The sequence below is a fragment of the Parus major genome, chromosome 1A (assembly GCF_001522545.3).
Source record: "Parus major isolate Abel chromosome 1A, Parus_major1.1, whole genome shotgun sequence".
NCBI lineage: Eukaryota > Metazoa > Chordata > Aves > Passeriformes > Paridae > Parus > Parus major.
The window spans coordinates 28682202-28698935 of NC_031773.1; the positions used below are offsets into that span (position 1 = coordinate 28682202).

A 16734-nucleotide genomic window follows, 5' to 3' on the forward strand; every position below is an offset into this window, starting at 1 on the left:
CCGGAAGGAAAACTTTATTTGCATTTGTCCTATTTCTCTTCCACCTGAATTTAAAGGAGGGATTTGAATGGGTTGTATACCCCATGCAATTAACTCTGTCTACATTTTTCTACTTACTAGGAAATAGTCTGCTTACTCTTTCCTAACCTGATGGTATGCTGAGACAGATATAGCTGTATATGATTTCTTTCAGGTTGCAAGGACACAAAAATATTTTTTTTTTAAATTTCAGGTTCATTTTATCCTGTCTCGTGTGGAATATGCAACAAAAAATAATGTGAAAAAGTTTGGCATTAACAAATTACTGGACACTGGAATCTACAAAGCAGCATTTCCCCTCCATGATGTAAGTCCGGTGCTTATAACTAAAATACACTTTAAAATAGAGGTCTGAACTACATCTAGATATATATATCCTCTAGATATATCAAAGGATACAAGCACTCTTCCTCAACTGTTATTATATCCACATAGAAGAATAGGATGTGGTTTCACTAAAGAGTTTTTTCTTCCAAAATACTAAAATGTTTCTATAAATGAAAAACAATATATTTCACTTGAGAGTTCTTAAACTTGTATTCTCTGGGAGATGTATTTCAGTAAAATACCTGGACTGAGACATAGTTCCCATGACACACTGCCTTATCAGTCCTAAATCAATGTTTCATTAGTATGCAATATTCCAATATTAAAATTCGTATCAACTTGTTGATATCCAATTGTTGATAGGGATGTAGACTACAACACTTATTTTAGGATGTGTGAAAGTTTTCCATATTGAGAACAGTCCCTTGGTTCCCAAACATTGCAGCATACATGCATGAGACTCAGGTTTCCACAGGAAGACTCTGCCCAGCCAGTCCAGTGCCTCACAGGTGTCAGAATCTTGAAGAGAAAAGCTTCACTGGTTTCAATTTCACCTCGCAATAATAACAAATCCAGCTTTTGCAGCTACACTTCTGAAACTTTTCAAATTGTATCATTTGAATAAGAAAGTTAATGTTGAAAATTGTTTTGTATACCAAGACTAGCAATAGCACCAAAAAAAATCAAGGAGAAAAGAATCAGATTTCAGAATATTTGACAAAGAAAAAACTCCACGTGAGGCTGTGAATGCAAAGTGAGCAAAGACTGAGGGCCGATTTTCTGTATTCTCTCTATTGCATAACCACAACATCCCAACTTGTCCACCTCAGAGCCACCATTCTGTGTCCAAGGTGTGTTCTGTCAAGAAGACATTGGGAACATGGGAGGTCAGGAATGGTAACTGCTTCAGCTGCATGGACTTGGCTTAAAATATTTAGGAGGCCTCTAAGGTTTTCAAAGACACTTTTAAGGCAGAATCAAGACAAACCATGTTTCTTGTAAGTAATCAAAGCTTTACAGAATGGAATTAATACAATTTGTGACTAGCCATTTTAAAGTTTTCCTTTTAAAGATTTAAAACCTGCCTTGCAGGCTATTTCTATCATGGCTTGGGGAATTTTGACTCAGTATGACTAGTAATTAATGACTGTCTTTTTATACAGTTGAAATGATACATCACAGCTATGCTGAAAATGAAAAGCAGCAGATAGATTTCTACAAGCATCACTCATCTTGTTGCATCACAGATATAGAATGGAAAAATGTCTCAAATAAAACAGGTTTTATTGAAATAGCTTTTAAAATAGCCTACTAAGAAATACAAAGATTATCTCCATGTGAACTCTCTTTTAAATTTAAAACAGAGACTAGAGGCCCTGGATTTTTCCCTCAGTCTTTCCAGCCTGTATTCTAGTACAGTATTATTTTGAAGCAAAGCATGTGTAGTATGCTAAAGTTACTTAAAATCCATTTTAATTCAGTCCTGTTCTCTAATTAGAATGGATCCTTTTTTATTTTCTATTCCTAAGTGCCAAGATGTTGACATGTGCTTAGATTAAGCTCATGATGAGTCTCTGTTATTTTCAGCTCACATATGTACAGCGTTTACTTTAGCATTCAGTGCCTCTCTGACAACCTTCTATCCTGAATCCTGGTGTGCTCTCAGAGCTGCTGCTCCTTTTCCTGGCTTGCAGTTAGGCTGTCTAAAAGGCTACTCCAGACTCTACTTCATGGTATAGAAATCACCTGCAGAGATGAGAGATGAGCTGCCCTGGTTAGATTTTAAGGGTATCTTCTCATGCTCGTCCTGTTTTGCAGTCAAGTTTTAGGCACCTGTCAACTGATCCCAAGTGCCCGAGTGAACGATATCTGCTCTACAGAGAATGGGCTCATCCTAAAAACATTTTCAAACTGCAACCCCTGGATTTCATCAGGTTGGTGTAACTGGCACTGGACTAATGCAGGGAGAATGAGAAATCTACATAATAGGTCTTATTTTGGGGAAATCAAGGAGACACAGGTCAGTTTTGAGAGAAGATACATACACCCAGATCAGCTCATGCACAGGAGCATAATTTGATGATGAGCTGGTTTATGAAAAGGCAACCACTTAAAATTTTCTTTGTGAGGTATGATCTTTTCTCTATTTCCTTTTTCCCTCCCATTTCTATCCTTTTACAAAAGCATGCAATACTACTGCAATCCCAAAGTTGAAACCAGAGAACTATGAAAATAAGGGCTGGCATAAAATGTGTGAAATGAAGAGCCATTTGAGACAGAAATTCAAATTTACTTGTGTTTTAACCAAAAAAATAAACAACCCACCTTTCTCCTCTACAGGAAATACTATGGAGAGAAAATTGGCATCTACTTTGCTTGGCTGGGCTTTTACACAAATATGCTGACTGTGGCTGCAGTTGTAGGAGTTGGATGTTTTCTGTATGGATTCCTGACAAAGGACAACTGCACATGGAGGTACCTGATCATGCCTGGTTTAATATCTCTTGCAATTTTTATCAGTCCTGTACCCAGGGAGACAGAACAGGGTTTGCAAGACACTGCTTAATGAAGGAGGCAAAATTAAAGGGCCTGAGAGCAGCTGCCATGGTGGATTTGAAAGCAAAGGCATAAAATATTAGATAAATAATGGATATCTATGGACCATTACAGTGATGGACATCCAAGAATTTACTATTTCATGATTTTATTTGTATTTTGCATGAGGTTCACCATACCTAGTGTAGAAGCACAAAGAAAAGAGTGACAATCAGAAGTCAATACAAATTGCCATAAGACATAATTTTCGCTGTGGTAATCAAACTAGATACCTAAAGATGTTAAAAATTTCCTTCCTCTAATTTGGGAAAATACAGGAAGAGCAACAGCACAGGGGCCTTCATCTGCTTAGTATACCTTGGAAGGGAAGGTATAGCCATGACACAGATTCTTTCATCAGAACACAACAAAATTCACTCATGGACAAATGACCCAGGGGAAAAAAAAATGATGGCATTGTGTCCAGGGACCTTTAGGCCATCCAGTTGTACACCCCCTCCTGGACAGGTGCTCACAATCCATGCTGAAGGGCTATTCCACAGCTCCACTCCTGTGCTAAATTTATACCCATTTACCTTTTCGCCAGTATTATGATTTGGTTAGGCAGCTCAGCTCTGTCCCTGGTGTTTACCCTGCGATGTGCACGTAGAAGGTAATTACATTGCCTTCCAGCCTCCACCATGCCGGGTTAGTGTGTATGAGACAGCAGCTCCTTTGCCATCTCAGACAGCAAACCCGTGAATCACCGTGGCAGCTCCCCTCTGCACAGTTTCCAGTCTGATCCTGTTTAGGAGACCACAGGGACTACGTAGTCCTTTGGGGTCTGCAGCTATCCCTTGTTCTGCTAGGCAGCGCTTCGTTCTCCCTCAGACTTGGTATGACAGCACGTGTGAGCACACAGCTCTGGGTTTCCTACTCAAGACTGCAAGACCTTTTAAGAGCTGATTTATTTTTAGTGTGGGCAGTTTTGAGAATTACCACCACGTACAAGGGCTGGAAATTGTTTTCCTCATGTGTCATCCATTTTTGAGATGAAGACTGTGAATAGAAATGGGGATATGTTGGCAGGACAAGGGTTGGGAGTGGAATTCTTGAGTGCAGATCGCTGGTAAATTATTAATCAATTCCCTGAGATTATTGCACTGTCTTCATGTGTGAAAAAGGACTAAAGAATTTAATGTTGGTGAGTGACTGACTAGTTTTGTTTTTAGCCAAGAAGTATGCGACCCCAACATAGGAGGTAATATCATAATGTGCCCTCAGTGTGATAAAGTATGTACCTACTGGAACCTCAGCATCACCTGTGAATCATCCAAGGTAACTGCATTTACAGCTTGTAGACACACTTTTGAGCTTCAGTTGCACTTTCTCTGCTGCTACATATAAAAAATGTTGGTCCTCCGTTAATGTCCTGCAGAACTGCTAAAAATGTGCAAATTTTTGTTTCGTCTGATACAGCGACTCAGCTTCAAAAAGTTAAAACAACATTAATTGCTCCAATTTGACCTAAGATGAAAACTTTTTTTTTTTTTTTTAATTTCACATAGCTGCTGATAGTTTATCTGAGAATAAACTGCTATTTTAATTGAAAATTGGTTTCATTTGGGGGTACTTCTTCTTGATGGAAGGGGGGATTCAGTTAAAGCCTTGATTCAGTAGCTTTCAATCAATTTTTCTAAGGAAACATTTAAAGCTTGTTTTGACATTTCTAATTTCTGCCTCCTCCCTGCGTGAAGAAGTTATCTGGATCTATGCCTTGAATTTGATCCATGTTGCCAAGGAGAAGATGGGTACAAGGAGAGGCTGGTGTTGGCTATGACAGAAGCTGTGGCACAGCCATGTCCTGTTGCCTGCTCTTTATTCCTGTCAAAAGGAACCTCACTTTCTTTCCCCATTACATTGTCTCGCTAAGCTAATGTTAGCTTTTCATCATTCCCCTCCGTAGATTCAGTCCCAAAACTGTGATTTTTCAGCTGTCCATCAAAATATTTTGCACAGCTTTAATGTGTTGCATCAGCACACTTATATGCTAAAAGAAATAAGAATTCTGGGAAGAGGCTATGATGGAAAAAAAAAGGAAGATAGGGACCACAGAGGTATTTCATCAGAGTGTGGTTTTACTAACTAGCTTACTTGTTATCCTGCTCATGAGAACCAGATGTGTCCATGGCCTTAGTGGCTGTACTAAAGATCCATAATTCTATACTGAGTTCCCAGACCAGAAAAACCACTGTTTTTCCTCTTAGTGTGCAACAGATGGAAGGAAGTTTGATAGCACACCATTTTACTATCTCTCATAATCCATATATGGCTTTTATTTTTAATTCTGAACTTTGAATTTCACTTCCTTGATTTCCTGGAGAGTGGTGTGCATGGACAGAAATTGAGGAAAGCTATCCACAAGGGTTGTTTATGAAACTACATAAAAACTGAAAATCAACATTTTCAGTAAGCAGCTTCTGGGTTCTGTTCTGAGTTAGTGTAGAAGAATAAAAATGGTCGGTTATATTTTAAGACTTTTTTTCTTTTCCACTTTTCCAGAAACTCTGTATATTTGATAGCTTTGGAACACTGGTGTTTGCAGTATTTATGGGAATATGGGGTAAGTCAATTTCAACAACTGTGGTTTGTTATCTAATTTTGGCCAAGCCTCCACCATCAGCCAAGAAAACATGGATAAATTTGCACTGACTTCATTTGCTAGCACTTAGGGATTCACTGGGAAGTAGCTCCATAGAAAACAAGCACATTCACGGGAACTCATCATAAGCAAATAAAAAATTGTAGTCCTAAAAGTTAGTCTTCAGTATTTGCTCTGTTTTGATGACTTGAAGAAAAGTCTGAGGGAGGTGGTTAAGGCTGCCACAAGTTCATCCAGCAGGAGCCAGACACATGCTTAAGTATATCTGTCAGAGGAGCTGGGTTTTTTTCCCAAAGACTTATGGAGGTGCTTGTGCTATTAACAGCTGCATAACTGCACAATGCAATTGGAAAAATAGTAATTTGTTATATTTCCCATGATTTTTTTCATTCTGTCTTTAAGAAGCTGATTGTAAAATGTGTAGTAGGTTACAAGGACTAGATTTATATTTTAGCAGAAAAAAATGTATATGCAACCAGGATGTTTCCCATAGGTGAAAACACTTGGTGCTATATTCAAGGGATTAGGCAAGGTTTATTTTTCAAGAAACAACTTATTTATTCATATGAGTAGCTTTTTTAACTAGCTTTTATTGCAGTGTCTTATCCAGTAATTACAGAAGTAAGTTCCGTGTTAGGTCTGTATACAGGGTGCTATAGAGAATGTATCTCATGTGGTATTTTGAATTCCTACATAGGCTGACAAGAATGTAAAAGTTGGTTTCTTTGTAAAACATACTGTATTTCTATTTCCCTATGATGACCTGAAGTGCTTCAAAATAACTCTTGATTTAAAGAAATGTAAGATGAAATATATAATTTCAAAAAGAAGTTTTCTTCCAAAATATATGCTAAATACCAGCAGGGAATTCACTAAATTAAAAGTTATTAGAAGTTTGATACTAATTTAATCTCCTCCCATCATGTCAAGAGTTAATTTATTGGCAATTTGGTTTTTAATTAAAATTGTGCTTCCTGTTTTGAAGAATGGTTCCAGGAGCAATAATTACTAAGTTAAGCTTCATGGTTTGTAGAGATGGCTGCAAGGCCTATTAGTATTCTTGTTGTAAGACCACTGTATAAAGAGGTGAATTATATAACAGAAATTCCACCAAAATTGTACTGAATCCAAATGACCCATGGTCCTGGTGTAATTCCAGCTGTAATTTTCATCTTGCTCTATTACTTTTTTAGACCTTGTCCAAAACAATTAATATTAGACTCATAGATATATTATTGCATCATTATCATCAATACACTTCTAATAAGTGCATATTTTCTTCTGTGTATTCCCTTCAAAAATCTTAAAGCACTATAAAACACCAGGGAATTTGGCCTCAGGAGTTAGCCCTTTGTATACACTAATGCTCTGCCAAATCTCCTTTTGATGGTAAGACTAGATTGGCAAAGGCCATGAACAAGATGCAGCTTCCACTTCACTTGCTGCCATTCCTGGATCCCCTTTCTGAGCAAGATCAGTTAAACCAAGGAATGTTCTCCAATGGAGGCACTTCTTCTCAGACCTTGCTGACACAGCTTCAGAGACAGAATACCTGGGCCACGCACGAAAGGACGTCATTCAGTATGACGTGAAATGACTGCTTTGATCTCCCGATTCTGAAATGCCATCTGTTTCTGCTGCTGAAACAATCCTGCTTCAAATTAAAAGGAAAATGGCAAATCCAGCAGGAGCTCTTTTCCTGCTCTGAAAGACACAACTTGGCTAACAGGGGGCTGGGAGAGCTGTCCCTGTGTTATGTGCCCTTCCGTCACAGTTAGCATGTGAGGCTGTCATCCCAGAAGGAATCCCTGCACTTGTGGGCTCTCCAGCAGCAGCTGAACTTGCAGCTGGAACAAATCAGTACAGCCTGTAGATTCCTGTGATTTGGGCTGGGCAGCAATTAGAGGTTTATGAAAGACTAATGTCCTTGCTCTGCAGGAGAAAGCAGATGAGACCCTCTGGTTCGCTGCTTACAATGTCCTTGCTGTTCCTAATCAAAAAGGAGTGAAGAAGTCCTTGTGAAAGAGGCCCCTGAATAATCAGGGGAGCAGGGTTTTCTGGAGTGTTGCCTGTTTGCAGATGCCAAGGTCATCTCACAGCCCAGCCCATGGAGTTTTCTGTGTTTTAAATGTTTCAGTTTGGGATTTTTCAACCACACCTGATTTTAGACACAACCTTTGATGTTTGGACTTGTAACTGCATGCCACTGAGGTTTCATCATTCAGAATGAGGGGCCAAACTAATTAAAAAAAAAAAAAAAAAAAAAGAAACAAACCGATTTTAGGATTAATTACTCCCAGACAATGAGAGCAATAAGAGTGCAGTGAATGGATACTACTCCTCCTGGAAACAGTGCTGCAGAGCCACACCACTCATTTCATCTAAGACTGCACCCTGTTCAAGAATGAAGCATCCAGGTATGCCAGGGGGCATGGTACTGACTCCCAGCATCCTGAGCTCCTCCCAGCCTTCCCATCTGGGTTTGTCATTGCCAGATCTGCCAGATCTGCCTGCATAATGTCTTGGGACAAGGTAATGAGTTTGGCTGGATTCATGTTTAGCTGTACTGCTTAGCACTTCCAGCTGTAGAAGCACAGTCCAGGGAAATGGCTGGCCCAGCCCAGGGAGTTCCTAAGCTCCATGCCATACAAAAGAGCTGAAGTCTCTTCAGGGTTGTAGTAGCAGAGGAGGAAAGACAGCTGTATTTCAGCAGTTTTACCTGAGCAAACTGTTTTTGTGTCTGCAAATTGATAATTTGTCTACACAAAATTTGCAGTGTGAATGAGCATGAGCTCTTCCCTGTGACAATTTTTAGCACACTGAGTTTAATTTTTCTAGAAAATACTGTACTTTCCAGCATTTTGTCTTCACCTATCCAAGCAACTTAGTTTCTTAAGCATCCCATGTTAAACTTTTTCAAAGCAGTCTGTAATATGAAATCCAAAGTGCTCTCACTGTGGCCTTAGGTAGAAGGAAAATGCATAGATAAAGTATGTACATTCCTTAGCATGTGGTTACACCACCATTTACCTCAGGTTTCTCGTATTAAAGTACCTATAAATCCATGAGCATAATTACATAAAGGAGTAGATCCAGTTGTTTTCACCATTGCATTAGCCAGTAAGGGTTTTATTCCATGTCTGTGAAAATCTGTATGGAATACCGTGTGTTACAGCCCAGAGGGGTCAAGCAGTATCCAGTACTCACGTGGTATTGCTCGTTTTGTCTGTCTTTTGGATAGTTACCTTTTTTTTGGAGTTTTGGAAGCGACGGCAGGCTGAGCTGGAGTACGAGTGGGACACAGTTGAGTACTTGGAGCAGGAAGAGCAAGTCCGCCCAGAGTACGAAGCTCGCTGCACTCACGTAGTGATGAATGAAATCACACAGGTAGGGAATGTTTTGATAACTGCTGATGGTTACTGCTGTAGACATGCTGTGAGCAGACACGGTGAAAATGGTGAATTGGGACTGGAGCTTTATATATCAGCAGTGCCTCAAATTGATAGGCTGACCTGAAAACAGTGACTTGATAAAGTACAGATGCAGGGAGAGGGAATGGATATCTAACTGAAAGCACTTTGAAGGCCTGTTTGAGGACCTTCCACTGCTGAGGTTCCTCTTTCTTAAATAAACAGAAGCAGACATTGTCCCCAGCTTAGAAGACTAAGTCTACTTTATTAAATCCCCCAAGAAATTATTAAATGTTGCTGCCAGAGGCCAAGATCATGGAGCATTTGCTATTTTTGCCTAGGAATAATGCATCAGGAAAAAAAGGTGAATAGAGAGAAACGTTGCATTATTATATATGATGCCAAGAATGTTTTTTTAACCAAAGATGTTTCTGTTTGAAACATGTATAAATAGCTATTGTTGCTAAGTGCATATGGATGAAATTATGATTAATAACAAAAAACTTGCAGAGACAAGGATAAATCTCATTTCAATGACAGAGGATTTATATTTATGAAGATCTTAGTTTAGATTTCTATTTATTATACATTTGAGTAGCTTTAGCTTTGGCGGCTTACTCATATATAATAATTTTATATAATAAAAGTTTCACTTTTTATTATTCTCTGTCAATAGATTACTCTGTCTTTTATCTAATCATTTGCACTGCTTTCACATTCCATCCACGTTATACTAAAGTTTATTAGAGGGCACTTGAAAAGTTTCAAAATTAACTGCCATAGTTGAAACTATCCTATATAGATCTTCTTTTTATAGCTTGTACTATCAAAAAACTCACCCTGTTTAAAAGCTTATAAACCTATGCCACCTTGAATATATAAAGTCATAGCTAGAAAGTTCCTTTCAGATAGTTCAAAGAGTGAAGAATATGCTAAAATATTTTATTTTGATCCTCAGAGATTTTTTAAAGATTCAGTGAATTTTCACAGTACCACACTGAGGTAGTCATTTTCCTTGGGGAAGCCATCCCATTGTTCTTATGGAATACATTGAGAAATACAGAGATCAAGGACCAAAATTTTAGTGTCTGCTAAATTTAACCGTTGAAGTTTGAAAGATAATGACCTTGGATGCCATGATCAGCCAAGAAGGATGAGTCCATTCAAAAGGACTGTGCACCCCATCATGGCTGAAGTCAATAAGAACTGAGGACCCCTCTATGGAAGTCATTTTTATCTTAGAAGGGGCAGCAAAAAAGCCACCTGTAATCAGGCAAGACTTCTGAAATCATTAATAAATGTTGAGTTTCCAGGAAATAAAACAAGGTACTTTTTTCCTTTTTTTCTCCCCTCAGTATAATAAAGAATTTAATTGAAGCACACACACACACAAAAAAAATAAATAAATAAATAAATAAATAAATAAATAAATAAAAAGAAGGAAAGAAGATGGTGTGCATTCCTGATCTCTTTCTTAATCTTTTACAGGAAGAAGAATATGTGCCATACACTGCATGTGGGAAGTGCGTACGGATGACTTTCTGTACAAGTGCCATCTTCTTCTGGGTAAAGTTCTTTTATTCGTTTCCCTCATAAATTCACTTTTCTAGTAAGTGTCTAAAAAATGATCCTTCTGAACTGAACATAAAAAGAAGAATGGAACAGGTTGAGTCAGATTTCCATCTCATGCATAAATCAAGCCCATAAGGTATGGGCCCAAATGGAGAAGGTAGCTGTAATCACCCAATACTCATTAGCATACAGTATCAAAACACCCTGCAGCTGTAGCTTGTGAGTTATGCTTGTGAAGGTGGTCCATTGGTTTTTCCCTCATCATTTTAAGACAAATGTCTTTGCTTTTAGAGGGGCAGTAAGGGGAAGACTTTGGTTTATATGCTCTCCTCCCTGCTAGTTTCTGTCTGATTTGTTCCAGCTGTGTTCTTCCATATTGTGTTTCACAGTCCACGACCTCTTTCAGGTTTTGTGTTTCACTTAACAGAGCAAAGCTGTGTGCTCTTTAATCTTCCAGAGCTGCTACTTTAATTAAAACTAAACCTTGAAAGCAGTCCAGTCAGCCATGACACAATATATAACACAATGAGCAGGCCCAGAGAGATTGCCTTGAAAAGCTCTGTGTTTTAGCATGCTGCAGGTCCTCCTCTTCTGTAGCACCAATAGCAGCTGGAAAAGACCTCATTCCTGGTGATAGGATGCAGATAGGAGATAGAGTGGTGTCTGGCAGCACAGGAGAGCCTCAGCATTGACACATTTGAAACACAGAGGAAAGAATACTGATCTGCATTTGGATTTAAATGGGCCAGACTTCATGTTGGAGGGAAGAGATTTGTTCTGGGTTTGTCACTTGTGTTACTGCACAGTTACTGTGTGCGGGGTCAGGGAAGGTAGTTCAAGGCAGTTTGGTGAGATAGTGAAAAAAAGATACACAGCCTATGAACCTTAAACTGAATAATAGCTAGAGAGCTAGCAAGAAATAAAAGCAGGAAGAGAAGCAGAAAGAGGAGATGGCAAGCAACACGGGGTACCTGGATCATTATTGCAACTCCTGCCGACTACATGACGTGCCTTAAAATTTTTCTATTCCTTTGAGGGGTCAGGCTACAGTCTGTAACAGTATCATGTGAAAGAGAAGGTGCAGCCCCCTCCATAATCAATATAGACTCCCTAGTACATTTGCCATCCTGCCAATTGTCCAATATGACGAGTTTTCTCCCATCACATGCCTCAAGGTGCAAGATTTATATTATAGTTATATTGGTTTACATCAGTACAAACCTTGTTATTAGTCATAAAACAGACCATCTCTTTTCTTTCCCGTAGATTTACTATGCTACATGAAAAAAAGGCTTCTTTTATGGATTCTCTATTTATTTCTTTGTATCTTATTTGATCGTCTTCTTGCAATGGAATGACAGGCACAAAATTGCTTTCCTTTTGCCTATCATAAAAAGTGTTTTGAACTCACTTTTTCCTAACTCCAGTGGTTGAACATGAGCATCTTTCTTGCATTCCCTTGGCAGATCCTTTTGATTGTTGCTTCAGTTGTTGGAATCATTGTCTACAGGCTCTCAGTTTTCCTGGTGTTCTCTGCCAAGTTGTCACAGCACATCAGTGGAACGGAGGTGATCCGCAAGTACCTGACTCCACAGACGGCCACGTCAGTGACGGCTTCGCTCATCAGCTTTGTAGTCATTATGATTCTCAACATCATCTATGAAAAAGTGGCAATCCTGATCACTGACTTCGGTATGCTGCTGCTATACCTCAGATGGAAGTGTGGGGTAAAATACCTAGTAAAATCAGCATTTAAATGTGTAGTAGGTATTACAATAAATGAACCTGCACCACATCTTTCAGAATTTTCCCACAAAATCACACAATACCACCTAGTCATTTTCCAATATAGATTCTCTCAATATCAGAGAAATATGATATTAAGCTCTTTGCCTGAGAAGTCCTTACAAGGACAGCATGAAAAATCAATTGTTTACAGTTTTGTGCTTGTGAAACATACAAAGCAAAGAAAATAACTACAACAACCAAGCTTTATGAAAACAGATCAGTAAGGCATAACACATTCAATTATATTAGCTTTTGTTTATAGGGAAAGTAGCTATTTTGTTGTAAATAAGGTCACCATTCCAAAGCTATATACCACTCTGATGTTGTTAAACAGATAAACAGTCACAAATAATATTATTCTCTATATCCAGGCCATCAACATTAAAGTAAATATTTTACTTTAGATTCATGAAGTAGTGTGGTGTTTTCAGTTAATACTGTTTCATCAGTTCAGAGTGTTACATTTGCATCTTTCCTGAGTCTGCTGGATTTGGGTGCTTTTTCTTCCCCTGAGTTATTAGAATGTTTGCTTCTTCTCTTTCTTTATTGTCAGGGAACAAGTTATTTTCTTTTTACAACCCATACAGTTTTAGAATTATATAATGGTTACAGTATACATGGGGATTATGTACAATCTAAATGATAATGCTCTCAGTCATATAAAGGAATATGAGGCATACAGATACTTTGCAGCTGAAGATCTAGAACAGCTTGTAGGTTACTTGTAGGTTGGGTTGTTTTGGGTTTTTTTTAATTTATTTCCTTTTCTTCCATCACAGAACTTCCAAGGACACAGACTGATTATGAAAACAGTCTGACCACAAAGATGTTCTTGTTCCAGTTTGTCAACTACTATTCTTCATGCTTCTACATAGCCTTCTTTAAGGGTAAATTTGTAGGTCACCCTGGAAGTCCAGTTTATTGGCTAGGGAAGTACCGCAATGAAGAGGTAAGAATGTAGAATGTATAATTAATCTGGGTATTGTGCTGAAGTTACGAGTTTATAAAGTAAAACATAGTAAAACGTATATAACATTAGGCTGCCTCCCAAGCTAATGGCCTCCTCACTAACCCCTAGCATAAAGGAATATGGTGCAAGACCAGTTGCACTTAGAAATGTGTTACACATACCCAGAAAAGGGTTATTTTCCCGTGGTCCTACAATCTGTGACTGGGCACACAGGAAGGAGAGACCATCAGTAGAAGCGTTCCTATTTTGCTGGGTGACCCTCACCTGGTGGTAGCACACAGCTGCAAGACTTCACCTGGAATTTCACTCTTTCACTGGTATTCTGTCAGCCTACAGTATGTGGCCTGGAATTGGCTTTTGCACACCTTACTGGAAAGGTTTGCCTAGACAGTCTTCTTCAACTGCTTTCAGTAATGTTTTTATAATAAACCAGGAATGCATAATTTTAAATGCTTCAGTCATGCCTGAAGAGTTAACCAACTTCAAAAAATTTTCCTGTCTCTCCCAACCTTCAGTGTGATCCAGGTGGATGTCTCCTTGAGCTCACAACCCAGCTTGCCATCATAGTAGGAGGGAAAGCGATCTGGAACAATATTCAAGAAGTGCTTGTTCCGTAAGTTCAAACTATTAAGTAATCTGCTCTTTCATATTTGAAAAACACTTGCTTGATGCCTTCAGGCACTTGGTACTGAGTTTGGTAAGTGTATATTGTATTCTGAAAGAATAAGACTTGTCCTTGGAGCCTTTTTGGACTGGTAGTCTGGGCTCCTCTCTCTGTTGTTTTAACTAATTTTAATTCTAATCAGAAATTCTTCCTTCCTCTGCAAGTCAAACACAATGTGTTTCAGGTTTAATATTCAAAACTGAGATAGTAGAAGCGATGAGAATCTTAAACTGAAGACTTGCTCAATATTGATTGGAATGATTTGTTATACATTGGGCTTTTAAATGTCATGTGTAAGTTACTACTTTAACTCATTTAGTAAATATAAATCACTATGATTCTGGTATATTGCCCCTTTGCACTCTTATTTATGGTTTGTAAAAACCCACTTTTAGGATAAGGCAACAAAAGGAAGGAAGTTTTGAATAATTCAGAAATCAATAGATCCAGCAATCAAACCTGTAACAGGAGAAATGCCAAATTTTTTTCATCTTCACTTTTTAGATTCTTTTACCAATGTTAGTGTTCTTTTTCTTCCTGTCTGATAGTTTGGTCAAGAATCTAATTGGAAGATATTCTGCAGCTGCTAGATCAGAAAAAGTTATTCCACGTTGGGAACATGACTACCACCTCCAACCCTTTGGAAAACTTGGACTATTCTATGAGTATCTTGAAATGGGTAAGGAACTGGTTTAAGTCTGGGTTCAGTACTGCTGCTGGATAGAGACATGTTCTAAAGAAAATCTTCATACAAGCAATGCTTAATATGGTGGACAGAGGAGACATTAATGTTTTCTGAGACAAGTTTAGATTGAGCCATTACAGATGGTTTTACAAGCTTTTATTAAGCAGCTAAGCCTTAATCCATCTTATAACCAGGAAACAGCATGTGGTTGTACAAGGAGGAGTACTGCCACTTCCTTGCCTAATCCTGTGAGAAATGCATTCAGAAGGCAGCCCCCTGTCATGTTGTGGTGTAGCACAGCAGAGCCCGGTGTCACACTGCTCTTCTGGAGGGCTGCAGTCACCAGGACTCTTTACTGGTAACTTGGGAGCTGGCAGGCCATGGCTGGTTTGCTGCCACCATCCATTCTGGGACAGCATTGCCAGTGGACTTGAGTGTTGGTTTGGGCCTTCCAGTTCGGTATGGAGACAGATAGTCATGAGATTTCCTCATGATAAAGACGTCAGAAAGAATACACAGGATTCTGGATATTTGAATACCCAGAATAGTTCCTCATGCTGTGTTGTGATTTGTAATGTTTTCCTGTCCCCTTCACCTAGCAGGTTTTTCAGTACTATTGTGCTACTATTTTCTCATCCAGAAGATTTCCTAGGAACCCAGCTATTCTTTCTTGTTTCTGCCATCTGAATTTGGCTTATATAAGCTATACATGTGTACACTTGCTTATCTCCAGTAAGTGAAAGCTTCATCAATGCATGCAACCTCTCCCTTTCACAGTTATACAGTTTGGCTTTGTGACCCTGTTTGTGGCATCGTTCCCCCTGGCTCCTCTCCTGGCCCTTATTAACAACATGTTGGAAATCCGTTTGGATGCGTGGAAGCTGACGACCCAGTTCAGGCGCATGGTTCCACAGAAGGCACAGGACATTGGTGCCTGGCAGCCCATCCTGCAGGGCATAGCCATCCTGGCCGTGGTCACCAATGTAAGTACGGTGCCAACAGCTGCAAGAGATAAAGTGTCTTCACTGCAGGTGCTGCATCCAAATGTGGAAATGCTGTGTGTGGCAATGCAACCGAAATGATCCTTAAGGCTCATCTTCTTAAAACAGAAATTCAGCTTCTTTCTTGTGTACTTAAAAATACCACGTGTGCCCAAAATTGCAGACCAGAATGAATTTTCTGAGAATTTGGACACTAACCTGTGCTTCAGTTGTACTTAATTTTTTCAAGTACACAATGAAGAAACTGAATTTTAAGAGAGTTTCTTGAAAATATTTAAGAAAAACATTCTGATTAATATACTTCTAACAATGAAATTCAGACCTTTCACATTCTTTGTATCAAACCACCAATATTTCATTTGTAGGCTGCATTGTGGGAAGAAAAATATGGTGTTGTTATTTATATCATTGTGGATTATTTGATTGCTTATTTTTGAACAGTAACTAGTATGTATTAATTTAACAGAAAATTCTTGCTGCTGGCCTCCTTTAAAGGAGCAGTGACCACTCTGTGTCACTGTCTAGTGTTCTCTGCAGGGACAGTAATGCCACAGACTATCCATGTGGAATAGCCTTTCTCAACAAGGTCGCTGTTTTCTTCTGTTGTCACGGAGATCCAAATATGTTATGCTATTGGACAATTCTATTTCCTGCTCAGTCCAGCTGGATCTTGTAATACCAATATGAAAGTAGAATCTGAACATTAAGATTACCTTATCACAGTTTTCATGGTATTCAGGGCAGATTTGAAGTGGCTTTGGTGACCTCATGTTGACCAGGCCATGTGTTAGGAATGTGTTTGTGCCCTGCTCTCCACACTTGATGTCAGTGTGCAAACAGAACATTGGCCGCTCACCTCCCTGGGGCTGTTGGCGTGCGAGGGGCTCAGTCAGAGTCTGCCACATCCAAACATCCCCTCTGCACGTGCTGTGAGGACCTCAAAGAGATTGGTATTTATTGCTAATGAAGTGTGGGCCATAAAGCCATGTGCTCGAGCAAATGCTAGAAGCTGTTTTCCTCCTTTAAGTGTTTTTCTTTTTTTGTTTGACATCCAGGAACTGATCCAAGTCATCAGTCTTTC

At 39.0% G+C, this 16734-nt stretch overlaps 1 protein-coding gene across 1 annotated transcript in view; it reads left to right on the plus strand.

Moving 5' to 3' along the window:
• Positions 1 to 16734, plus strand: part of ANO6 (anoctamin 6) — a 68927-nt gene that overhangs the window by 43577 nt on the left and 8616 nt on the right. Inside the window, exons 6-17 of the mRNA XM_015628061.1 lie at positions 233 to 346; positions 2185 to 2300; positions 2707 to 2841; positions 4134 to 4239; positions 5464 to 5524; positions 8805 to 8950; positions 10462 to 10539; positions 12012 to 12237; positions 13113 to 13282; positions 13819 to 13916; positions 14516 to 14646; positions 15430 to 15635. Coding sequence (XP_015483547.1) covers positions 233 to 346; positions 2185 to 2300; positions 2707 to 2841; positions 4134 to 4239; positions 5464 to 5524; positions 8805 to 8950; positions 10462 to 10539; positions 12012 to 12237; positions 13113 to 13282; positions 13819 to 13916; positions 14516 to 14646; positions 15430 to 15635 — 1587 coding nt within the window. The remainder of the gene's footprint in view (positions 1 to 232; positions 347 to 2184; positions 2301 to 2706; positions 2842 to 4133; positions 4240 to 5463; positions 5525 to 8804; positions 8951 to 10461; positions 10540 to 12011; positions 12238 to 13112; positions 13283 to 13818; positions 13917 to 14515; positions 14647 to 15429; positions 15636 to 16734) is intronic.